Below are 26,279 nucleotides of genomic sequence, written 5' to 3'. Positions count from 1 at the left end.
GAACCACTGCAGTTGACCCCTTTCGACTCAAAGGAGCAGCGGCTCTACTCCGAGCTCCCTCCGCATGTCTGGCCTTCTTACCATGTTTATCACGCTGAACCCAGCCACCCTTTGGAGGAAACTCAATTCGGCTGCTTGTATCCTGGACCTCATCCTTTCGGTCATTACCTATAGCTCATAACCATAGGTGAGGGTTGGGATTGACAGTCTTGACTTCTGGTTCAGCTCCCTCTTCACCACAAAGGTCAGTCACAGCACCTGCATCACTGCAGACGCTGTGTCAAACCGCCAATCCATCTCATGCATTCTACCCTCACTCGTGAACAAAACCCTGAGACACTCAAACCCCCTCACTTGGGGCAGTAACTCACTCCCAACCTGGAGGGGACAATCCAACATTTTCCAGCAGAGAAGCATGGCCTCAGACTTGGAGGCCTGAATGTCTCACGTTTGTGGACATTTTCAGGTGCTGTTCTTCTTTGAGTCAGCTGCTAGCTGCTTTTTAAACTCTATGGCTATGGGTCGCGCACAAAACGTCATACCTGGCCTGTTCTGCTGGCTGTCCCTTATATTTGTTCAACGATGGCACTACCTCTGCTGCCGACTTTAAGGCGAGACAGCTCTTGCCCCCCATTTTGCAGTAGTACCTTTTCTAAAGAAGAGTGAGGCGTAATAACAAGGTGTAAAATACTTGCCTTGAACAGGCAGTGTAAAAGGGGCTATCAACAGAAAAGTGACACTGATAGAAGAGTGACATGACGAAAACATTTGAAAATTGGCATTGAAAAACACATTCATGTTTTATTTCTCAGTAAAACTTTTTTCAGTTCCAATATTTCCTTTTTCAGTGCAAAAACTCACTGTCACTGTTCTAGCTCCGTAGCCTTCCTCTTCTCTTCACCCACAGCCCTCCCCATGACCCTGAAAAAGATTCACCAGGCCCAGTGAATGACTGAATCTGCTCCATAACCATGAGCGACAGGAAATTTAGGTGACAGAGATTGCCATGGAATGTAGCAGTGATGATTGGTTCATGCTGTGCGCTTTGTTCAGCCTCCCATGCAATAAATAACTGCTGTCCTGCCTCCCGTCCGGCTGAGGTTATTTCTATGGGCTTTACAAGTTTGGTGACACGCCACCTAATTAGCCTTGAGTGCAATAGTAACGCGGTCCTACTTATTTATTCATGGAATATGGTTTACATAATCCTCATGCTAATGTAATCATTTGGTGTCCATTTGTGCCTTGTGGATATTCATCCTGGAAGAAAAAAAAATACTCCCATCAGTATTGAAATAGACTGAGGCTTCACCACAGGAGCAGAATCTGCACTCAGAGTGGCCTCGTGTCATTTGCATTGACGCTACTCACTGTGGGACTGAGTGAACCTAAACCACTCTGGGAGGTTACACAACCCATTGCTTCCATCATATTTCACATCCCCAAATTACCCGGCTGCTTTCTTCATTTCAGCTGTAGCCACTACATACATCAAGAACCTCCCAATAATAACTTGTTAGCAGAAGCTGCAGTCGCTCACAGAGGATTAAATGAATTATGCCACAGGCCCTCATCGATTATCCATCTTTCACAGGATGCCACCAAGGTCTTTTTGGGGGGTTTCATTCCAAAATGAGATATTCACCCTTTTGAGAAATGTGCTGCAGTCTTGCTCATAGAAAGAGCACAAAAGTACTGTTACAAACTGGGTGCTCTGTATCTTGTGAATCAGGAGTATGGAATGTCAGTTTCTCAGAAATGTGCAGTGAAATAAAACCTTTTATTTATGTATTGCAGCCACACTCACTATGTGTACATGTCTTGTTGCTACGCTGGAAGACAGGAAGAAACTGTACACCAAAAAAACTGGAGCTGAATGGTTGTATTCTGCTTCAGTTGTGTGGAAACCTTGAAAATGAACTGAAAGAACTCTTACAGTCCTTTCAAAAGGCAATAAACCATGTAACGTCATTAACTAAAAGCAGATATGTCTCTTATCTTCAACATGTTGTCTTTATGCTTTTTATGCCTCCGCGCCAGCAATAGACATGGCCGTAGGCATTATGTCTTTGGGTTGTCTGTCCGTCCCATTCTTGTGACACGACATCCCAAGAAAACCCTGAGGGATGATGGAAGGGAGTCAGCTGATAGATCACATGACTCCTTTCTATGCAGCCAATTGAAGAATCTCATTCAGGGCGCCCTATTTAAACTTCTCTGGCCTGCCTACTGTTGCTGCTTCCTCTGCAAGCCACTTTGCAACACTTCCACCCCAGCTCCTCCTTTTCATGCTGTGTCTGACTTATCAATGTCATTTCCATTTCAGTTACGGGGGGTCTTTGGGACTGCTCTCTCTGCCTTAGGCCTTCCATGTAGGCGCATGGAAGGGCAGGGAGGTGTGTTCTTTCTGCCGTAAGGCTTTCTACATAGGCACGTGGAAGGGCAGGGAGGTGTGTGTTCTCTGCCTCAGGCTTTCTACATAGGCACGTGGAAGGGCAGAGAGGTGTGCACTCTCTGCTGTATTGCACATAGGCGCGTGGAGGAGGCTTTCTGCATAGGCCCGAGGAAAGGCAGAGAGGCCCCAGAACAGAGCCGTACGGGCGGCAGTAGCTCAGTCCATAGGGACTTGGGTTGGGAACCGGAGGGTCACCTGTTCAAGTCCCTGTCCAGACCAAAATATGGAGCGTGGACTGGTGGCTGGAGAGGTGCCAGTTCACCTCCTGGGCACTGCCAAGGTGCCCCTGAGCAAGGCACCGAACCCCCCAACCGCTCGTAGCGCCTGTCATGGGCAGCACACTCTGACATCTCTCCACCTAGCGCATGTATAGGTCCGGTTTGTGCGTGTGTGTTCGGACCTGTGTGTGTAATTGACAAACAGAGTGAAAAATTGAATTTCCCCTCTGGGATTAATAAAGTATATAAAATAAAAAAAATTAAAAAAATTAAAAATTACCGCCAAATATAATACTGCAATGGAAATAAAGTTTTCTGTGACTTACGTTTTCCTGACTGAGCTCAAGAATTCATATGGTGATTATGACAAAATCTTACATACATGTCTAATAGAATGAAATGATGGAGTGATAACATTTTACATCCAAAAGGCATAATGTTCTGCAGAAACACTTTTCTATTCAACGTCGTAACTCAGGAAGAGAAGGAGCTGGGTTGGATGCTGAATTTGTGACACTAATCTTGGTTGCCTACATTGAAACTGTGGTGATTGTGTAGATCTTCTGTGCTGTTGGGTTACAGTTGTGTGTGAAGCATCCATGTTTTAGAATATGTTGTTTCTTTACAGCAACATCCATATTTAAAGCATTGCCAACTGTCATAGCTACATATGAGTCTGTATGGGCATGGATGTAAAATTGTAACTTGACTGGTTTGTGTTTTTTTTCCAGGCACCACACGGCTTCCTCGTGACGGGGAGGTCCCAGGCGTGGACTACAACTTTATCAGTGTGGGAGACTTCAGGATCCTGGAGGAGAGCGGTCTTCTACTGGAGAGTGGCACCTATGATGGTAGGTGTCAGCACAGTGTTATTAAGAATATGACAAACCTTCATGTATGCGTGTGGCTGCATGCATTTATGTACAAGAGTCACACTGACAGCTCTCTATAATGGAGTGAGTGTAAGCTCGATATTCACAGTCATAGTGACTTACAGCCTGCCTTAGTGAAATGTGACAAGCGGGACGGAATGTATTGATCAGTGAAACATGATTAAAGACTTGTTGGAAGTGACAGTCAGATTAGCAGTGATACTCGCAGCCCTTCAGATGAACTCCAATATTCTGTTTCTCCACACTGTGTGTAGATACAACGGGCCACTGAGGGATGAAGTAGGCAGACATTATATTAATCTAAATGGAAATACTGTAGAAATGAGGACAAGGGTGTAACTTTTTTTGTCAGCGGGGATTAAAATAAACCTGACATTTACCAGGAGTAAACGCTTTGCAGGCCAGCTTTTTAGAACCAGAAATAACCAGCAGATAATGACAGTTGTGGTATGCAGGTGCAGAGTTCTCATTTTATTGCAGGCATTCAAGCAGTTAGTGGGCTAAACAGTGAATTAAAGGGCCATAGCCACAATTGTGATTCTACGTGCTGTGTTGCAAATGTAGTGCAAAAAGTGCTACATCTACATACATGCAAACAAAAGGAAGGAACAAGCTCCACTGGTTGCCTTTATATTAAAGGGACAGAGACATGTTTCCACTTACCTGTATTACCGTATGTTGCTACCAACAGGGAGCAGAAATCCATTGAATAATAGGCTGAGCACTTGATCTTTATTAAACCATTAGCACTTACACACACAGATATTACAGGTTCTGCCATCCAAAATTTGTAAATGCTTGCCCAAATGCACATTTATACTTTGTTTGTCGGTGCATAGGGTGAACTTCCCTTTGTGTGTTTTTTCACGTCTGTACCAGCACGTCTTTGTCTGTTCTTTCCAAAATGAAGCAGCAATCTCTGCGGCTGAAAAATGATGCCAAAAACTGCAGTTTCTTTGATGGCCACTTGAGGCTGGCTCCAAAAGCAAGTCAATCCCCATGGATACTCATGTTAAAATTCTCAATTTCACAGCAGACAGAAACATGTTTACAACCCAGTACAAAAACAGTTTTGGTCTTTATAGCAAATTTCCCCATTCATGACAACTGTTACTGTTGTTAAAGTTTTTGCCTCAAGCATGGGAGTTCAAGTATCTTAGGTCTTGAGGGTAGAATGGTGCCTGAGATGGATCGGTGGTTTGGTGCGGCATCTGCAGTGATGCTGGCGCTGCGTCATGGTGAAGAGGGAGCTGAGCCAGAAGGCAAAGCTTTCGATTTACTGGTCCATCTACGTCCCAACCCTCACCTATGGTCATGAGCTCTGGGTAGTGACCTAAAGAATGATATTGCGGGTACAAGCGGCTGAAATGACTTTCCTTTGTGGGGTGGCTGGGCTCAGCCTTAGAAATAGGGTAAAGAGCTCGGACATACGGAGGAAGCTTAGAGTAGAGCCGCTGCTCCTTTGCGTTGAGTAGGGTCAGTTGAGGTGATTCAGGCATCTGATCAGGATGCCTCCTGGGCACCTCCTGGTGGAGGTGTTTTGGGCACGTCCAACTGGTAGGAGGCCCTGGGGCAGACCCAGAACACGCTGGAGGGATTACATATTTCATCTGGCCTGGGAACTCCTTGGGGTCCCCCAGGAGGAGCTGGAAAGAGTTGCTGGGGAGAGGGACATCTGGGGTACTCTGCTTGGCCTGCTGCTCCCACGACCCGGCCCTGGATAAGCGGATGAAAATGGATGGATGGATGGATGGATGGATGACAATTGCACAAGGGATGAATTTATATGACTTACTGTTAAAACATCCTTAGGCTTAAGGCCCGAACATACTCGGGTGGAACGTATGCGGAACAGACTCCGCGGAGGTCCGCACGGACTCAAAGCGGACGTCCGCAAGCCCTGTGCGCACAAAGCTCAGATTTTACAACCGCGCGGACTCTATTTTTCACATCGCTGGGATTTTTCACAGACATTTTTACAGGAAACTACAACGCAGAAGTAGTGAAGTCCGCAGTCATTCAGGCTATGAAAGCCTGAATGACTGCGGACATTCCTCGCGGAGTCCGTTACGCAAACGTTCCGCCCGAGTATGTTCGGGCCTTTAGAGTTACACATCATTAAGGGCTCATTCCAAGATGGTGCCAAAATGCCAAACTGAAGGCCTCAGAGCGGGAGTCCACAAACCAATGGGTGACATCACGGCGGCTATGTCCATTATTTTTACAGTCTGTGGCCAATATACAGTCGATATTCACCCAACAGAGTGTGAGCATGCAGGCAGCTGTAGCACCTGATTGTGACCTTAGGTAAACCATTCAAATAAGCCAGCCTCCTCCATTTCCCTCCCTCTCTCCTCTCACAGACACATCCAGGAAGCTTTGGCTCATCACAAGCATCCAAAACTTGAGTTTGACTTTTTAGAGCTATTTAAAGTACCTCCTCCTCTCCACTCTCTTCACACTTCAAAACTGCTTTTGCAAATGTTCATTGAACTGCACCTGTCTGCAGTAAACATGTCAGTGGCGTCTGATATTTTACAACAAGCAGACAAGCCCAGTCATGTTCTTTCCAGTAAGAAGTTTACGCAAGGAGGAGGAGGGATATTTCAGCTTGGGGAACAGCTGAATGGCCAAGTATTTACCATTTCTAACATCTTACACTACAATGGAGCATAAGCACTTGCCCTGCATTGAAAGGTCTTGGAAAGTCAGACGGTCGCAGTGTATTTGTGTCAGGAGGGGATTGGAATGGAGGATTTCTCTCACATTGCGCAATGATTATAGCAATAACATGATAATCTTCCTCTCTCTTTAAGCTCATTCTTTCTTACCGCAAATCCAGGCTGCTGTGAAATGGGAGGGGATTTTTCTAAATGCTTGAGAGGCAACCTCTGGTCGCGTGAATGGACCTTCTCTGCACCATTTTCTCGTTCCCATTCAGCTGCGTCTCGTGCTTCCTATAGGGTGGAGAATTAAAAGATAAAGTCAAATCCACATCCAGTGAGAAAGCGTCTTAAGTCTGAGAGTAGCTTCCTCTGGGTGTGCACAAGTGTGTCTGTACCTCAGCGTATTTGTCGAAGTGTGTGTGCGTAGCGCATATTCTAACGTGTGACGGGCCTGTTGAGGCAGGCTCCTCCAACAGTCTCTGATCCCTGTGATAAGGTGTCAGTCCCCCCTCCCGAGCCCTCATCCTTGTAACACAGTGGCAGCAGTGACATAAAACACACACACACACAGACGGAGGTACACACATACTGAATGAGCACACTCTTGCACATCCGTGCGCACAGAGCAAATCCGGTCCTTCCTTGTGTCGGGATAGATCATCTAAGAATTCAAAGATCAGGTTTCAGGAGCTGCCAAGTCGCCCACGAGCTGTCCTTCATCTGTGAGCTGAAGCCAGGCAGGATTTACACCTTCATAAAGAGGTTGACCGTGGGTAGAGAGGGAGAAATGGAAAGCAAACTGAGGGAGAGCATATAATAGAAAGAGAGAGAGTTGGTATAGAGACGTGCTGAGCCCCTCGGCTCCCAGTGGAAAAACCCCCTTTGCAGTGGAAGCAGAGCTGCCTTGGCTGCGTGAAGATGTGTGGATTAGCTTCTCAAAAGTTGGAAGGTTTGAGAATACTATCCCTGACAGAGAAGTGAACACTGTGATAGTGACAGCCTCCCCCCCTCCTCTCTTCCTCTAAAACCCAGTCAGCACAAGTGCCGCATGGCTACTGTGGCAGAGTGTTGATCTCTCAGCAGCACAGTGAACTCAAAGAGGAGCTTGAAATAATTGGATCGAGGAATGGGATTTACTCCATTTGGTTGAGGTTGAAGCACAGCCTTTCTTTTTCTGTGAGAAGAGCCAAAATAAACAAGGTTGAGCGTCCTCCTCTGTAGGTCACATGGGTTGCATTCTTCCTGTGAAGAGCTCATGAAATTCAGTTTATAAGGCAACAGCTAGTGAGTTGTTCTCAAGGTACTGTGCTAATGGGATTCTTAGCTAATCATAATGTTCCCACTAATAGTCCCAAACGACTTGCCTGAATGCTCGTTACGTTAATGGTTCATGTATAACGTCTTTTCTCTGCCTGGAAAAAATTTAATGGGAATCATTTAATGCATCGTACACATCATTTAAACTTAAACACCTTCTCCTCAACTCTTATCAATCATCCTGCCATCCATGACCATGCAAATCCCTGACATCAGGGGTGTCACACTCATAACCAGTGAAAAACAGCACTTCCAGATGTTTTTTAGCGTAAAGAAATCCATTTAAATCCATTCCATCCATCCATCCATTTAAAAAAGCAGGCCGTTAAAAGTACTGTTTGTAACTGCTTAAGTGTATTAATTGTTTTTAAATGCAAATAGGTGAACGGATTGTGAAGCAACTTAGGGTGCTTTCCCACCTGCCCTGTTTGGTTCGGTTCAATCGAACTCAAGTTTGCCCCCTAAATGCGGTTCGTTTGAGCGGGTGTGAAGACATCTCACTTGTGTGTGCACCAAAACAACCAGACCAAGACCTCCTCTGGTTACAAACGAACTCTGGTGCGGTTCGTTTGTGGTGAGAACGAGCTCCGACCTCAGTCCGAACCAACTGCAGTCACATTACACATTGTTTGGGTTAAACACGCATAAACATGTTATAGTCCAAACATTTTGATGAAGGATGAAAATTTTGGATTTATTTCTAGACATGACAATTTCAGATGATGCAAGGCCTTAAATGCTGCCCTCTGCATTCCTCTGAGTGATGTATTCCCTGAGCGAAGGGGAGTGAAGCAGAAGGACAGCGGGTTGCGCTAGCTAATTCTTGTCTCATCTGTGGTCCGATTAACATTAAGTTTAAGTCAGTGCCCCATATCATAAACTCAGTGTTGAAAAAATCCTAGAGGAATCACTAGCTATGTTTCCATCCAAAAGTGATTTGAATCATTGGGAAATGCGCATTAAAAGAAATACGAATCCTGTGTTTTTCCATTAAATGTACGGACTTTGGTGAAAAGTACGAACTCGCGCGAGTTTTCCGCAGAACCAGAAACAAAACAAGTCTCGCATTCTTCTTCTTCTACTTTTTCTGGATAAAGATAGGTGCGCTACATCAGACTTAATTCGAACATAGCTGTTTCCATCTCCCGTTTTGCAAATCAACATTTTTTCGAATCAACCAAAACCCAGCTAAAGCGAGCATATTTTAGTTTGTGCGAATCAGGGGATTTTAATTCGAATTTTGGCATTGCCATCATAATTTTCTGATGCGATACTTCTAGATGCGCATCTAAACAGGCTGATGGAAACATGGCTAATGACATATATCCTGATATTGTAGTTTTACCTGGCCAATGTTAGCTAACGTTAGCTTGCTTTCTAATGCAGGTAGCTAGCAAATGTAGCAAAATACTGTACTGAGTGGATACCATTGGCTAATTCAAGACTCCCGCGCTGGTTAGCAAATTACTATATCAGCTATTCTATCAGTAACCAGATTAATGCAGCGTAGCTAATTTACAGCTGGGTGAAAACAAGCTAACTGAGCTAAGCTAAGGTTAGCTAGCTAGCTGTAAAGCTATGTGGCATGTATCTGCCATTGGTTGCTATTTAACGTCAGCTGATAAAGTTATTTGCAAACAGCAAGCTAGTCAGCATCATGGAGCCAATGGTCCAAATAAAATATCTAACATACAGATAGTAATGTTCTTCTTAACATCCATGTAATTTATTTTCCAGTATTCTATCAATGATGCCGGTCAATCACAGTTCGCCTCAGACAGAATCTTTAGCAGCCTGAGATGTCTTTAGAAAAATAAATGCTTTTTCAACTATATGTCTCAGTTTTTCCACCATCACTCAGCCTACTATTAGTACTGTCATTACATGTGCATTTTCCCACACATTTCCACTCCTGTGTAGTAATGCTGGAGTCATCAAAGCAAACTTAAGTGGAAGCTATCGAGAAATGAGGTTAAGTTATCCCTGCTTTACAAGCCACTTATGAATAAAAATAGTGTTGGCAGGGACCAGAAGTCTGATACAGATTTTTTTTTTTTTACACTAAGCTGCTGATTAACGATTTTGCACAGTGTCCAATATCTTTGAATATGATCACAATAAGTATTCTGGTCAGGGTGTAAAAGCCTCTGAAGCAACATTTTACATGACCACTCACTATTCAACTTGCTCCTGAAACCTGACACCTCTGAGCCTTTAAGTCCATCAATATTAGGTTTGCAAAGTCGAGTCCAGTGGGCCATATTGGACCCTTTGGCGCACCCGCTCTAGCTCAGAGGCTGTATGTTTTACACCCCTGCCTTACATCCTCTCAAGAAAGGCTGAACAGAGGTCAGGACACAACTCGCATGCATACTAGCCAGGATAAGACTGTTACTGTGGGTCCATGCTGCTCTGTGATTGGTAGGGTACATGCTGGCTTCTCCATGTTGGTCCGGAGGGTCCCAGGTTGCCTGCCAAGCAGACACATCAGCCATCTGCGCCAGGCGCCGAGAGCAAGTCTTTCTGGGCTCTCGGTCCCTCCTCAGTCTCGGCGTCTCTGAGGTTCAGGTTGGGTCACTCTCTCAGAGCAGAGCAGCCGGGCAAGAACTGAATCGTCCGGTGCAGTGAAGTGCAAGACTGCAGGGACTGCTGCCAGGGGAAAAAAAAAAGTGCAAATAGAGGGTTTTTTTCTCTGGTAAATTGCATTTCTAATCTGCTACCAGGGAATGCAAAATTCTGCCAAACCGAGATCCACGTCAAATCTGTTGTTTTGGGATCCCCATTGTGATAATGAGTCAGATTTTAACAAGGAAGGAAAACAGACCTGGAGATTAAATTGGATGTGAATGGGAGTGCAGAGCTCATGCATTAGTAGCAATGTGTGGTATCCTGGGTGGATGGTTGTATGGCGCTGTGACTGTGTAGTCTGTGCATGATCTTGGCAAGATGGTAGTGTGCTCATGACCTTGTGTAGCTTATGCATAGTGCCCTTGACAACAGGAGTCTTTTCATTACTGGCAGCTGATTCCATCACCATGAAATTGCCTGCACGCACTCTAAAAGAGGAGGCTCGCTCTTCCTGGCTCATCAACCCTGTGACATGAGGATCACAAGTAACGTCGGACAAGCTCCCCTGCTCATCAGCTTATGAGGCTTCCCTCCATTTATAATGGCAAATGGTGCCACAAATCTTCACTGACGCGCCGCTTTCACACACCTCTATATCTGCGACACACATTTATCAGGGGCCAAGAGACATGTTTGTAAGTAATTAATCACAGACGTGGCGTCTGGCTGATGAATGTCAGCGTGCGGCAGGAGACAGGCGGGGATTAGCCAGCAGACCCAATCTCTCCTTGCTATCGTTGTGCCACCCCTGTTAATGAAGCCATCTTTGACAAATGCGGATGAGTGTCGCTTAGTAAACACAGAGAGTCGAGCGACAAGGGGGGAGGGACGGGCTTTCATCCAGCCTCCTTCTCCTCCTCAACCTTCCCACTGCTTTGAGGAAGATGAGCATAGCTGCATTAACCCAGTTTGCTGTGTATTGTCGTTGGCGTGCCTGAGGAGATGAGGCCACACTCAAGATGGGCTCACTTATCAAAAAAGCTGTTGTGGTGTAACTGTATCGTGCTGTAGAGCTGCTGGAATGACTGTGATGTTTTTCCTCAGAGCCCTCTGTTCTTCCTGGCATGCACGCTGTTGTCAGCTTCCCCTCTTTGTACCGAGCTATAAAAAGATCCGGGGTTGATAAATGTTGCTTTTACATTACAGCATTTGTGATGTCTGCATGTTCACGATTAACTACATCAAAGGTTCATAATACCATGGTCCAAGTGAAAATAAGATGGAGTTTATAGAGGCTAATTAAATAGCTGAGAATCCCCTTTTCCCAGCGGTATCTCCCCCTATTCTTTAATTAATCTAATTATAAATCGTGATTTAGCTGAGTAGGCTCAATCTGATGATCGCTCATTGTAAGAACTGAGTAAATATTTGACCTAACAAATGGATAGCCAAAAAATTAATTTGATATTGTTGCATAAACACATCTGACAGAGCAGCATTTAGCAAACAAATAATCATAATAAATGGTAGGGATATAAATTAGCATGCACATTATTTATAATCCTAATGGAGGTTGAATAATTACTTATTCTACGCCTAAATTGAGTTCCACATACTGCTCATCAGCCATACATAGATGGATCACCCCATGAGCTAAATGAGCAAATAATTTAACAAAGTTTTGCACTCTCTCCCCTCTCTTTACCGAGCGCAGTTATCCCACTGAATATTTATAATCCGTAACACAAGGTTTTTCTTCATTAGGGGGGGGAAAAGAGGCAAGCTGAGAGATAGATAATTGCTGTATTCAATGATCAGTGTAATTAGTTGCTGGCAAATTCCAAGTGAAGTGATTTTAATGTTACATGAGTCATGACAGCCCTGTGGTGCAGTTATCGAGGGAAAACAAAGCGGGGGGTTAAGAGACGTGAAAAATCATGCAGAGGAAGCAGACCTCTGAAACTTGTAAATAGTCAACCTTGAGTGCTGGCGTGTGACATTTAGAGAATTAAATTTTTAACCTGATTTAATCAGATGGAGTCATGTACGGCATGGTGGATGATCTCTCCGCCTGCGTCTCCTTCCCTCACATGAAATCCATAAAAATTGTACAGTTCATGGCACGCTACTGTACTTTTCCTTTCATGTTGAGGTTACATTATTACACAAGTAAATCTCTTCTCTTCCTCTCTCTGCTCCTCCAATCTTTCTCTCTGTAAGGTAACTACTATGGGACCCCGAAGCCTCCGGCAGAGCCCAACCTGGTGCAGCCTGACCTGGTGGATCAGGTGCTGTTTGACGAAGACTACGGTGGCGAGGTCCCCAGGAAGCGCACCACCTCTGTTAGCAAGATGGACAGGAAGGACAGCGTGGTCCCCGAGGAGGAGGATGATGATGAAAGGCCACCGCTGGTCAATGGATTGCCTGGTCAGTAAATGTCAAAGCACAGAATGTCATGTTAAGTAACAGAGATTCTGCCGGTTGTGGAATTGCCACATTAGGTTTTCGTCACTGTCCCTTGTGAGACATAAAGATTGTGGCCCGGTGCAGACTGTATACTGTTTGATGGGCCCGGTGGGTGTGTAAAGACACTACAGTACTGGCACTTCTCAATCCGTCACATAAAATGGCATTAAAAGATCTTTAGACGACATCCTCCTGAGCAGCCTGATTATCTCTCTTAAGCTCTTGTTCCTTCCGTTTCTCATTCATTTATCACTCAAGGTTGTAGCGATGTGCACACTCCAATTGTATTTATTTCCTAATTAGGTTCCAGAGGAGGGAGATTTGTCACACGGGAAAATGCTGGTGTAAACTCTTAGAAACTTTTTAGTATTTAAGAACTAAAAGAGACTGAAATTATTTGATCTGCAGGAACTGATCACCCAAACTACAAAACATATGACTGAAACTTACCTCTAATATCTGACAATGCAGATAGTTTGTTTATTCAGGTTTTTAAATATATGTGTCTGTCTCTGACATTTCTGCCACCGTGATTGTAGCAAACATTATTAATAAGAGAGCAAGATATTGTAGCCAGTACCGGTGTATCGATACTGCCGAAATAAGTACTGAAACCAGTTCAGATATTCAGAAGCCATTTGTATCAGATTGGCTCCCTGGGGCTTTGGCAGAAAAACGACATAGATAATAATAACGGCTATTTTTTAACATTTTAATTTTCATATAAAATCATAAACATAAACCACAACACTGAACTGAATTACTGTGATTTTATTAGGAGTGAACAACGCGTTTCGCCTGTGGCTTCTTCAGATTGAGTGGACCTGAGGAAGCCATGGGCGATACGTATTGATTTTACCTAAGATGTTCCTGCGGCTGACCAGCACCTGGTTCTTGAGACTGGCTGTGCAGCAGGAGTTGTCTTTACTTATTTTAATTTTCATTTTTCATTGACGTAGACCTTGTGTGATTCTCACATTGTAAAAATGTGCAGCCTATACACTGAATATCTAAATGTTTTTACATTTCATCAACTAAAGTGCGTCATACAGCATACATCGGCTTTTTCTTTAAATTTTGCTGTACCTCAATAGCGATGGCTTGCCTTGGATTGCCTTAGCTAAGCGAGCTATGGATTCCAGGTCGAAAAAAAGGTCTTGGAGAACCATAAAAAATTTAAAGGTGCGTGGATATATTCGTTTCCTTTGACCGCCAACCCTTTAAAGTTAAAAAAAGTTAAGTTGAGGCTCAAATGTCTTTTGCGGCTCCATGCAGATTATTTGAGAGCTTTTTTGCCAAAAATGGCTCTTCTGAAAGATTGCTCACCCCTGTAATAGAGAATCCAAAAGTTTGGACCTGATCTGAAACAAAACCATATAACCCGCCTGAAGCCCATGACCATAAATGAGTTTCCCAACAAAGAAAGGGGCCCGAGGACAGTCAGAACTAATCCAGATGCAGTTGACCTAAACAGACCCGAACAGGCAGAAGACAATGGCTCTGAGTCTTTACTCAATTTTACAATTTGGATATTGGATCCACTCATATTTTAGATATATTGGCATACAGACCTGCGGCAATAGAACAAGACTTTCTCTGACTCAAGTGGATTAAATATAATTAGGCTGCGGCCCGATATGTGTCCCCAGGTCGGCTCTCGGTTAATAGGAACCAGGCCTCCCATAAAGACCTCCAGCTCTAAAACCTCCAACATCAACAGAAACACTGTCTCGCCATTTCTGAATTAGAGCTGAAACAATTGGTCAATTTGTGGAACAATAGAAAATTAATTAACAATTTTAATAATCAGTTACCTGCTTTTTATTTTTCAAGCAAAATGTCAGTCATTTGATGGGTCCAGCTTTCTGCACAGGCTCTAAATTCAGAGTAGGCTATATGAGTTCTCTGGACGCAGTTTTCAACATGAAAGTGGCTTAGCAGCTAACAGTGCTAACTCCATAAACAGTGTTTAACAATGGCAGCAGTGCTGAAAGAGCTAACAGTGTTAACCAGGGAGGAAATGGAGGGTGGGCACTACACTTCTGCGATAGCGCCATCTTGGTATTAGAGGTAACCACTGTATGAGCGCAGTGCAAAGTGGCAGTAGTAAGCTTGCAAGTGGGAAGCACACACACGCTAACATGTACAGATGGGAATCGAGAACCAGTTCCAAATTGTCTGAGCCAAAGGAATCATATGCTTCTGAGCTTATCAATTCCTTTTATAGGTGCCAGCATATTTTCTGGCAGTTGCACATTGCAAAACAATGACATGAAACTCATGTGTCTGCTGGAAATTTGTGACAAAAAAGAGTCGTAGTGAAGCAGAAGAGATGAACCAAGGCGTGGCTTTGACTTACAAAGAAAGGTGATGACAGCTCTGCTTGTAAAATATAATTTTAAGTAGGTTGGACACACCTTTCTACGTAACGCAGTCGTAAATTTCAGGAATTACATTTATTTGATGCTTTACGCACAAGTGTCACTGTTTGCCGACCGAGCAGCACGTCCGTTACTGAGGATAAATATCCTGTTATAACATCGGCACCATGCAGGCAGGTTTAACAGGTTCATTCTTTGACTAAGAAAACATAAAAAAAAAACGTAATACAAATATTCCCGTATTTCATCCATTTGAGATGATGACAGACAGGCTGCCTTTTTTTCTACTCTGTTGCTATAGTGTGTTCAGACTCAGAGATAATAAAAATAATAATAAAACAGGGCGGCATGGTGGTGCAGTGGTTATCACTGTTGCCTCACAGCAAGAGGGTTCCCGGTTCGAACCCAGGTGGAGCCCCTCTGTGTGGAGTTTGCATGTTCTCCCCGTATCAGCTTTGGTTTTCTCCAGGTACTCCAGCTTCCTCCCACAGTCCAAAGACATGCAGGTTAACTGGTGACTCTAAATTGTCCGTAGGTGTGAATGTGAGTGTGAATGGTTGTCTGTCTCTATGTGTCAGCCCTGTGATAGTCTGGTGACCTGTCCAGGGTGTACCTCGCCTGTTTAATGATACAATATTGCTCCACAAAAATATCCTGATATTATTCTGTATAGATTTTTTCCCCGCACCCCAACTATGTATACCCTCCACTTCACCACTGTGTGCATAGAACCTTTAAATCTTTGCTCATATAATATTGAACTGTACTAATCTCTTTGGGGTTTGGACCCAGATAAAATGAGACATTTAAAAAAGGCATCTTAGACTCTGGGAATTTGTGATGGACATTATTTTTACTTTTTTCTGTTGTTTCACAGACAAAATGATTAACGGATTAATAAAAAAAAAATAGTCAGCATATTAGACAATAATTGCAGCTCTTCTGTGGATAATCCACAGTCTCAGCTGTCAACAGTTATATCTCAAAACCTGAGCAAATAAAGCAAAAAATACCCTTGTGCCTCCATATCGCAACAGCTAAGTGAGAAAAATATTTTTTTGTAATTTGGGTAAACAAACCATTTAATACTGAGCTGCTACTAAGCCACATTTAGTGACTAAACACGGCTGACATGCTCCCCAAAGTGACAGTATTCTCACACATATCCAAATGAGCTGGCTACACGGTTGATAAATCTTCCGCTGGCAGTGCCGTTACTGTTACTTTCTAATACGCTGTACCGCAGGTCACCTTGAGAAAGCCTCATCCAGAGAGCAGGACACTGTGTGTGTGTGTGATCAATCAGGACAACTCCTCGTCTCTCTGAGGAACAAATCTGTCCTTAATGCTTGCAAGGAGAACAGCCAACAGAAATAGGTTACATACTGTGCACCATACCTGGGTTTTTATAGTGTAGAGAATTGGGGTTAACACCGAGGCAAGTCCAGGCTGAAAATGGTATTTTTCTTTACAGAATGAAACATTGTTTTGACAGTCACGGCTCAAACACTGCTTGCTCAGCTGTACAAAGGATTCACAGAAATCCAAAGTCTGTTTACCCAACCGCTCTGTCATATTGAAATCAAACACAAAACGGTGCCCAGACATCCAGGAGTTCTTTTTATGGAAAGGAACCAGTCACAAATGACTGCTCTGCTACAGCCCACAGCTGTGGCAGGGAAGTCTCAGGCCGGCCATAGATGGGCAGAGTTATGGTCGAATAAAAAAAGAGCTTAATGGAAAATGTGAGCTTTCTCCCATCTTTGCTCAGACTGTCCTTATCACACACCCCTCTCCCCCCTGCAGTCCCTCAATAACCCATCTGACTCCTATCGCAGAGTGGGCCCTCAGCCTGCTGTGCACCTCATGACCTCAGCTCCCACTGGTTCTCCAGGTGTTTACATGGCTCTTCAAACACATGTGCATTCACTCTGTGTGTTTGTGTCTTTAAATGTGAAGCACAAGTGAGTGTTTTTGATCAGAGAGGCAAAAAGTGGCAAATGCTGCAAAGAACTAAGACGCCGATGCTGCCGAGGGGCTCCGTGTTTGGGTTTTTAGCAATTATATATTCAGTCTACAATTAAGGTGGAATGATCTTTACATCCCCCCGAAATGGTGTGTACTGTAACATCATTGGGCATCTTCCTCTGTTGTGAGGAGGTTAACTCAGCTTAAAAAGAAAGGGATGAAAAGCAGTCGTGTTTCATCCCTTTCATAACCGTCTTCTGAGGGAAGGTATGAAATGCTAAGTGAATTAGAAAAGGCCTTTTGTGTACGGTTCATTCTCATTAATGGGTGTCCACGACTGCAGCGTTATATTGTATAGGTGAAAGGCAGCAGGAAGGTATAATCATACAGAAAGCGCCTCGGGCTCAGATAACCCTTTCTAATGTGAATCCCTGCCTCTATCATTACAACCCACAGGGAATGTGCATACACACATGTGTATAAACATTAACATGCAAAACAGCCCTTTGGCAAACACGTGCGCACACTCACATGCAAATCCTATGAGTGACATCGACTCTCCCTACACTCCCCTGCAGCCTGTAGGAAAACAGGAGGGCAGAGGTGTTCGTGCAGGCTAACCATCCACTCTGTCTGCTCTGTTTTCTCCCCGTCTGTCCGTCCATTGTCTGTCACTCTGCAGAGCACAAAGAGGGGGCAGAGTGGAGGAAAGCGGTGCCCAGCTACACACAGTCCAGCAGCACCATGGACTTCCGCACATGGAGCTCTCTTCCCCGCGATGACAGCCTGGAGCCGCTGCCCCTTAACTGGGAGATGGCTTACACTGAGACCGGCATGGTCTACTTCATAGAGTAAGTGAAAGACACAACCCACAGGACATGTGACCATTTAGTGCTGAAATCAGTAAGAATCAATCGATATTTTTAGTGAGCATTTATTTCATTTTAAGGGATTTAACAAATGAAACTTTTGCAGGTTCCATTTTCTTCCAGTATTAACATCTTTTCTGCGTCTTTATTATGAATGTTTTATGGCATTATACAGAGACGTGTTTCTTTTTAGCCTGCCCTCATTGATATAAATTGGGTGGACAAAATAATAGAAACACCTGTCAGTATAATGCAATACAGCCTCCAAAATGACAGCACTGAATCAACACCTCTCTCAAACAGTTTCAACTCAAACTGTTTCTCATTGCAAACATGCCATTTAAAGACCTCAACAAATGATTGATTCCACTAACAAGAAATGCCTCTGTGGCCAAAGCCTGTTAGCTTGTTGCCAAAAACTATTAAAAGCGCATCAATGAGCCACAACATTGCACTGGGTGAAAACTTCCTTCATTACCATGAACATGTCAGTCTGGCCTGCTGCCATAAACACATTTGAGCGCCACAAATGTGTTGAATGTGCAGCTGAAAATCGTCCTCAACTAATGCAAATTACTCCTGGTTGAGTGAATCTATACAGGGTAAGTTAGGTAATCTCCAACCTGGACCCTTATTTTCCAATGTTTTTGTGTCTAAGCGAATAATGGAAACTTTTTTGTAACTGGTGCAAGCAAGAGTGCAACACAACAGGCTGTAATGTAACCACTCAGGGAATGGTTGCACTGTCAATTTGCATCCACTAGAAGTGTTTGTTTGCTACTGACAGGCTCATATTGTTATTAAAAGTGTGTGACAGCATTATGGAGAGCATCCCTACAGAGACAGACCTTTTGTTAAAGACCAAGATCCTTTGTTTAACCAGAGACCAATCCGTAATCGCCATTGGCAATTGATGTTTCGCTAAGCCCCGCCCCTATGTGATGTTCCAACAAGCTGTCAGAGTAAGCATGGAGCCCACACTGTAACTAACTGCACTCCCTCAAGAAATTTTATCATATTTTTGGAAAAATGAAAGAGTGATTCCAGAGAGAAGCAGACAGAGGGGTCTACAGTCTGTGTTTGAAGGATATATCCAGGATGTCAAACTGACTCAGCAGCAACAACAGGTTAAAAAGACAAAGATAGTTAGAAGCAAAAGCCGAACTATAGGCTACAGATCACAGTGTAAAACTGCACCACCACATCACTGCTGATCGACACACAAGACAATGAATATAAAGGGAAACTTTGCTGATATTGAACCAGCTGTGTGGCATCGCAGTGTGTGCACATGAACCCCGCCGCTGCCAGCAATCGGACCTCCGCTGCCGGAAAGGCAGGGATCTCCGGGGGAAGTCAAACAACATTCATCTGCACACACTGTGATGACACACAGCTGGTTGAATATGAGCAAAGTCTCCCTGCTTCCCTTCACTGGTTCCTGTACAGCAGGGTCGGCCTTTGTTTCACTGTTATAATCATTAAAAAGCAAAAGCAGCATGTGTATGCATTCAGTAGGCTATATCTTCAGTAGCTAGCTAGCTAACCCTACACTTTTCAGGGTCTGATTTTGGTTTTGGAACAGGGAAGAAATATCTTTTTCCAACCTCTCCAGGTAATGAGTATCATTAATACACAACGTGTCCCAGGCACAGCATTTAGCTCCAAATCCACAAAACCAGCCTGAAAATGAAGGAAATCTGAAACGACTGCATTAGAGTCAATGGGACCCTGGTCTGAGCCGGCCCTATTCTACGTTATGATTGGCCAGTCTGTGTCCGGGGGAGGAACTTAGCGAAGGGTCATTTTAATGTGTATAGAGACAGCATCATTTCTTAGCTAATTGGGTGAATTAATTTTTTTTTTTTTTTTTTTTTTTTCCCCAACCAAACCAGAGGTGGTGATTGTTGGAACAGTGAAAACTAGTTAGTGAGTTTTATTTTCACTCCTACAATCTTTTACAATAATGAAATTAATCTTTACTTAAATGGACTCTAGTGGGTTTGATGATGGGGATTTTGGGGCTGTTAGTGGGTAAGCAAAAAGGATTTTATTCTTTAACTAAAAAGGTTTTGTGGTCTCACTAAATACTCGACCAATTTCAAAAATCATTGAACTTATTCATACCTTAAACACAAAACTTTGGGAAAACAGGGACCAGGTTGAAAAACACCAGGCTTACCCTTTAAGATTTATGTTGTCGAGGGAACCAGTGGGCTTGGGGTCTTTTCATACAGGTTGATGACATGCAGAAAAATACAGAATAAAAGAAGCTGTAACAGTAAGACGAGGCTGCAGGTGAGTATGACATCAGCCTGATCCATGCTGGATGACGAGGGTTGAAATTCAGGTCAGCTGACGACTTGAATGTTGTAAATGATGTGAATCGTGTCTTCTTACAGCAGCAGTGGGGTATGTTGCAAGATGTGATGTTAAAAATGAAAATGTTGTTTGTACCTCTGATGTAATACAGCATTTTATTTACTGCTATCTTCTTCATGCATAATGAAACACGCATGAATGTTTCTGTTTGTATCAAATCAATATGTAATCATCCCGGCAGTGGAGTTGGGTTTGATCCTGGGTGTGTAATGACGGGTTTGTGATCTGCACATGACATCACTTCTCATGGTTGAATGATTTAAAAAACAGCAGCTCCACAATAACACGTTCAAATAGAGGGGAAAGAAAGAGAGAACTGGATACATCGTACACATGCTAATCCTTCCATAATGAGAAACTTGATGATTCTCTGCCCCACACTTAAACACACTGACTGATTCCCTTTGACTGCCTCGGAGTTTTCTTTCCTTAACGTAATGAAGCTCCTGCACTGAACCAATCAATACTCTGATTTTAGAACAATCAAGTAAACAAGCCTCTCGCAGGGGTCCATATGTGTGTGGGTGTACATACATGCAGGCATGTGTGTGCGTGCAAGCCCGTGTGTTTTATTCATATTTGGCTCTGAGCCACTTGTCTCTAAAGATATCAGAAGACCATTGTGATTTTCCTCCTGATTACACACCCCAGTTGTTTAACACGTTTGAGGATAAACGAGTTTGTCGTGTTTCACATTCAGAGTTTTTTTTTCTCCCCCTGAAAAAGGCCACCTAACCGTAACCACGGTAATGTGACAGCTGAAAGTAAACCAATGGATCAGATGTTTCTTGATTAATCCGGTGACTATTATGCAGGAAAGCATATTACACAGGAGAATACGGTTGTCATTTCTCAGTCATGGCTCATCCTTTTTGTTGGCTACTTGTGCCTCGGCAGCGGTTTCTCTGCTGGCTCGGGTGTTTTTAGTTGATATTTGCTGTCTGCTCTTTGTGCTCCACAGTCACAATACCAAGACGACCACGTGGTTGGACCCCCGCTTGGCAAAGAAGGCGAAGCCCCCTGAGAAGTGTGAGGATGGAGGTATGTAGGCTGCACCACTCAGCTGGTGTACTCAGGCGTGCAGTCATTCCATTAACCGTTGCAAATGTATTTGCACAAGGGCACTTCTCTATTGTGTATGACCCACATTACATGAGCCGTCATTTCACACGTTTTCACCACTGACTGTATATGAAAATGGACTCCACTTCCTCCCACTGTGTAAAAATGGAGCCAAAACATACCAGATAAAGTGATGATGTCATTTGGAGCTGGCGTGTGCAGTATAGAGTTCCCACCTATACACCCATCCAACCAATCATGAGCAGTGCCATGGATCACAGTCATACTGATTGGCACACACAGCTGTTAGTGATGATGTAAAAGCCCCTTTTTATAGCATCAAATAACATGTTTTAACCAGGGGAGGATTATTAGACGATGGGCCCCTGGGCACAGATATGCAGAAGCCCCCCTCAACATCAGCTCTTTGCAGACCTTACGCCGTTATGAGCATTTATACTTGTGTGGTGGTGTGTCTGTGTCACTCTGCAGTTACACCTCCAAAACACAAGTCAGTGTCAGGGTTTCTGAAAAGTGCTGGTAAGATTAGTTGATTTTAAACACACATTAAACGTGGCTCAATAGAGACAATTTCAAACACAAGTACACAAATCAGCTTCAGTATAACTCGCAGCATTCACAGACAAAGCACTTGTCTTTATCTGGACACATTTTCCCCACAAATACAACATGCTACCGTTATTAGCACAAGCCTATGGCATTTTACGTTGTATAAATTAGCCTAGCAGCTAGCGGACTTTTCCACTACTCATATGAAGCCAGGGACAACAGCAACATTTAACAAAGGTAACGTTACAAAGTTCGGCTCCATTACAACTCATAAGATTCACTGACAAAACAAGTGTCTTATACTAAACACGTTTTCCAAACAAATACAACATGCTAACGTTATTAGCACAAGCCTATGGTATTTAACATTGTATAAATTAGTGGCTAGCGGAGATTTCCTCTACTCATATAAAACCAGGATAAATCACACACAAGACTTTAATGCTATTATATGGAGGCTTTATTGTCTTCACAATTTATTGTTTCTTATCTGTGAAATAAAGTAAATAAAAGCTTCGTTTCCACTGAGGGAAATGGTTTCAGCTTACAGGAGGTCTGTGTCACCAAGACGTGTAGTTCCACTTCTGGGGAGGTGCATGTAGGTACGGCGTTGATTCGACGCAGCTGGTGTCGGTGTGTGTGCAAGACACACACACATTTTATAGTTGTTAAGCCTTGTGTTGTGTCATTGTTTTGCATCTCCATAGCCATAAAGCATATTTTTGTGGATTTGTATCTCTTTGTAGTTGTGTAGAGTCTCTTTGACATCATTTTGTGTCTTTTTTTTTTTTTGTCATTTTGTGTCTCTTTGTGGTTGTTTTGCACCTTTTTGTCGTTGTTTTGTGTCAATTTGCAGTTTCTTCGCATCTTATTTTGAATCTCTGTCTGGTCAGGATGTGTTAGTTTGGGTGGCATTTGGCAGGTGAGGGTCAGAGGGCCTAGTAGTGATCCTTGCATGGTTGTACCCAAACTTGCCTGCAAAAATTCAAACACTTAAACATATGTTATTGTGATAAGAACTACCTAAAATGACCAAAAAAAAAAAAAAAATTGGAAAAAATTGATTTGACTTTTTTAGTTTATTCCATGTCCCATCTGCTAACATGAAACTAGCAGCCAGAGGCCAATCAAGATGGTTTGGCCTGTTTGGGGGCTGTCATGTCATCCATCTTTACATAAAGTCTATAGAATTCACAGGTTTCATCAAAGAACCACCCAGAGCAAAATATGGCAGTATAACTTGTATTTGACTTGACGTGTCACCTAAGAGTAACCCTCAGCACATCACAGTCACATGGCCTAATTTACCTGGAGCTGGGGTCTACTTTAAGGAATTCCAGACGTGCCTTTGTATCCCCAGGATGCTAATGTGGGCTTAAGTGCAGGCAGAGACAGAGAGTGGCCACGGCTGAAAGAGTGGGACCCTTCCAGCCGGGTTTTAATGGATTTTTACAGGCGGACAGAAAGCTAGTTGGTGTGTTGCTTCTGAAAAGCTACTCCAAAGCTCTCTCTTGCGTGAAGAGCTCTTTTCTTTCTCTCTCCCTCTTTCTCTCACTCTCTTTTCTCTCCCTCTGCCTGATATGTTCATCAGGGCATGACGTACATCAGCCATTCCAGCCGGCCTGCTTGTTGAAACCACAGAAATGTTCACTAAATTATTGTAGGCTATTTTCATGGCTACTTTCTTATGCTAAACGTCCCAGTCATGGGGAAAAGGAATACACTGGTAACTGCTGCTGCAGCTCACCACAATGTTGAATGGGTTACAACTCCCAGATGATTGTCTACTAACCATTGTGCCCGCTCTTCCTCCTCTTTCTTCCATTCTGTTATCTTCACGCGTGCTCCCTATTTGCATCTTTACACAACACAATTGTTCACTGTTTTTCTGTTCGCAGAGTTACCTTACGGCTGGGAGGAAATTGACGATCCACAGTACGGCACCTACTACGTTGAGTAAGTTTTATTGATTTATTGATATGTGTAATTTCCAAGCACTCCAGCTGCCATTATCACAAACAGTGCAAATTGTTCTATCATGCTTGCTCCTCGCAGATGCGCACAACACACAGATGCATTTCACCAGAGGGATCAGAGCACAAGTGCATATTACACTGCTTAGCGTACATTAGCAGTGGACCGGCATGAATCAATACTGTCTAAAAATAAACAAATGGATCGGGCACACGGCTCATTTTGCTCATCTCGGGTGAGGGGAACAGTTGGAAGATTCTGATCAGGATTTTCCCGTTGTTTATCAGTGGGTGGCAAAATGAAAACTCTGCGGGTAACACCGCAGTGACCTGTGTGTGAACACAACTCTGATTGTGCTCTTATTGCATTTTGCTGGTGTTTGTGCAATAAGCGTGCGTGCAGGATGTCTGCGTACAGGTCTCTGCATATTGTTTGTGCAAAATGTGTTTTTGTACTCACCACCCCAGCAGGAAATCAGTATAACACAGCCATTGTAACAGCGGTAGAGACAAGTGGGGGAGACTTTCAACTAGGACGCATGGAGGGAGGAGAGAGGGGGCTGGAAGGAGAGGTGGCAATCTGTTGTGATGAAAAGAAAATGGGAAGGCTCGCGTTGTTTTATTGCTCAGACTGCAGAAGCATCCCTCCCAGGTAGAGGTGACACGAGAGAGAGAAGCTCTCGGTGTTTGGACAAGCAGAGTCGGTGGCATATAGATGGAGCTTATAGCTGCCAGTGTTTTAGCTTGAAATGAGCTCACTATGATACAATGGCTTTGGTGTGTATGCCAGGGGGACAACAGGCTGTTTACCTTGTTGTAGAGGAACAGGATGTTGTTGGCAGTCGGGGGGTTCATTTCCTACAATATTAAATTGCTAAAAGCCACAGTAGTTTCCCCACATTAAGAGCAGGCAAGCCAGCCTTTACTGTATGTGTGCTGTGTTTATGAATGTATTCATAATGGCGCCACTATAGCATCCCTCTATTAGAAAATCATGGTTCCTTTATAGGGAAGGTGCATACATAATTAATTGCAGAAAAGTGGCGCAGTAAGCTCAAACAGTCTGAAGTGTGTGTATGTGTCTATATATATTGTGCGTGTGTTTGCAAGTCTCTTCTCTTAAATCCAAACCTCTTTATGTTGCAGCCACATCAACCAGAAAACCCAGTTTGAGAACCCGGTCCTGGAGGCAAAGAAGAAGCTGAGCCAGGAGACGGCTGCGATCCAACAAGCTGCAGCAGCACCTTCCCAAGGTAACAACACCCCGCAGAGCTGGTCCCCCTCTTCACCTTCCTCTTCATTTGGATTGTTTGGAGAGAGAGAAAAAACAACTTCCAACATTTCATAACTACGGAGGAGCCGAGTAAAGGACACACAGGATTAGATTTTGCACACATGGCAACGTGCAACTGCCACATTGCTGCTCCAACACATGGACAGTGACCTTTAAAACCACGAGATACTGCACCGTGCCCCATGTGTTTTGACATCTCCCTCAGGTTTAAAGACATGCAAGTACATGCACAACAGTAATTACTTCCACCAGCTTTCAGATTCGTCATTGTCTGTCTGGGTAAAAACAACACCACCAGAAATTCCAGTAAAACATAAGTCATCTAAAATAAAGAATCTCTTTGTTGCTGCTGGTTGGATGATCGCGCTTCCCTTATTGCCTTCTTATTCTTTGGCCGAGTGCTTCTAATACTTCACTATTACTTCTGATATTAAAAAACAACAGGAGCAGTTTTGGCTTTATTGGAGCCGTGTAACATTCTCACCGAGCTTCTTCTATTTCTGTACTCACTTTAAATCACTCTTGACATAGGCATCAGCTAATTGTCTAAAATATAATTGTAGTTTAATTACTTTGGCTTGCACTCTGTTCTGAGGCCAGCCTTTTTGACCTCAGTCAGTGTGCTGTGATAAATGTTTTCTGGGAATAGAAAGCAGTGGGAATGTCATCGTTTCATGCAAGGTCAGCTGAACATGTCAATCTTCAAGTAGCCTCAAACTATAATAGATTGTCAAAATGAACCAGTTCTTCTCTGGTTCGCTCATAAAACACAAGTTTGTGTCAGTGCTGCATTAAAGCCTGTTCTTAAGGTTGACAGGCCATTTTTCTCCCGCAGTAAACATTATGAATTAAGTATGTTTTCATTACAATGGATGTATAATAGATTACGGTGCCTCAGCAGTGGAAGATAGACAGGCTCGTAGCGTTGGCAGGGTTTCAGGGAGTGCGAGAGGGAATGCAGGGGAGGAGGCCGGCTTTTAGTGGTGCATGTGGCAACAGCTGGTGGAACAGCACGTCAGAGAGGCCAAGCATAATCAGACATTTCTCTGCTCAGGTGTGTGGGGACCGAGGAAATCGCCATCTCGCCCCTGATTACCGATTACACAACCTAGTGAGCTGTCAGACGGTTGCTACGATGAAAGCAAAGCATCAGTCGACAGTTAACACCTCAGGGCTAGAATTGAGATTTTTACATAT

General features: G+C 43.6%; 1 protein-coding gene across 2 annotated transcripts in view; it reads left to right on the top strand.

Annotated features, from left to right (window-relative positions):
• The window catches only part of LOC125904254 (membrane-associated guanylate kinase, WW and PDZ domain-containing protein 3), a 233,098-nt gene that overhangs the window by 173,087 nt on the left and 33,732 nt on the right, over positions 1–26,279 (top strand). For both annotated transcript variants that reach the window (XM_049601925.1, XM_049602667.1), the window contains exons 3-8: positions 3,405–3,524; positions 12,338–12,544; positions 17,615–17,783; positions 21,145–21,224; positions 23,714–23,771; positions 24,935–25,041. In XM_049601925.1, coding sequence (XP_049457882.1) covers positions 3,405–3,524; positions 12,338–12,544; positions 17,615–17,783; positions 21,145–21,224; positions 23,714–23,771; positions 24,935–25,041 — 741 coding nt within the window. The remainder of the gene's footprint in view (positions 1–3,404; positions 3,525–12,337; positions 12,545–17,614; positions 17,784–21,144; positions 21,225–23,713; positions 23,772–24,934; positions 25,042–26,279) is intronic.

This window comes from Epinephelus fuscoguttatus, linkage group LG1, assembly GCF_011397635.1.
Source record: "Epinephelus fuscoguttatus linkage group LG1, E.fuscoguttatus.final_Chr_v1".
NCBI lineage: Eukaryota > Metazoa > Chordata > Actinopteri > Perciformes > Serranidae > Epinephelus > Epinephelus fuscoguttatus.
This window is presented reverse-complemented; position numbering and strand designations above follow the sequence as displayed.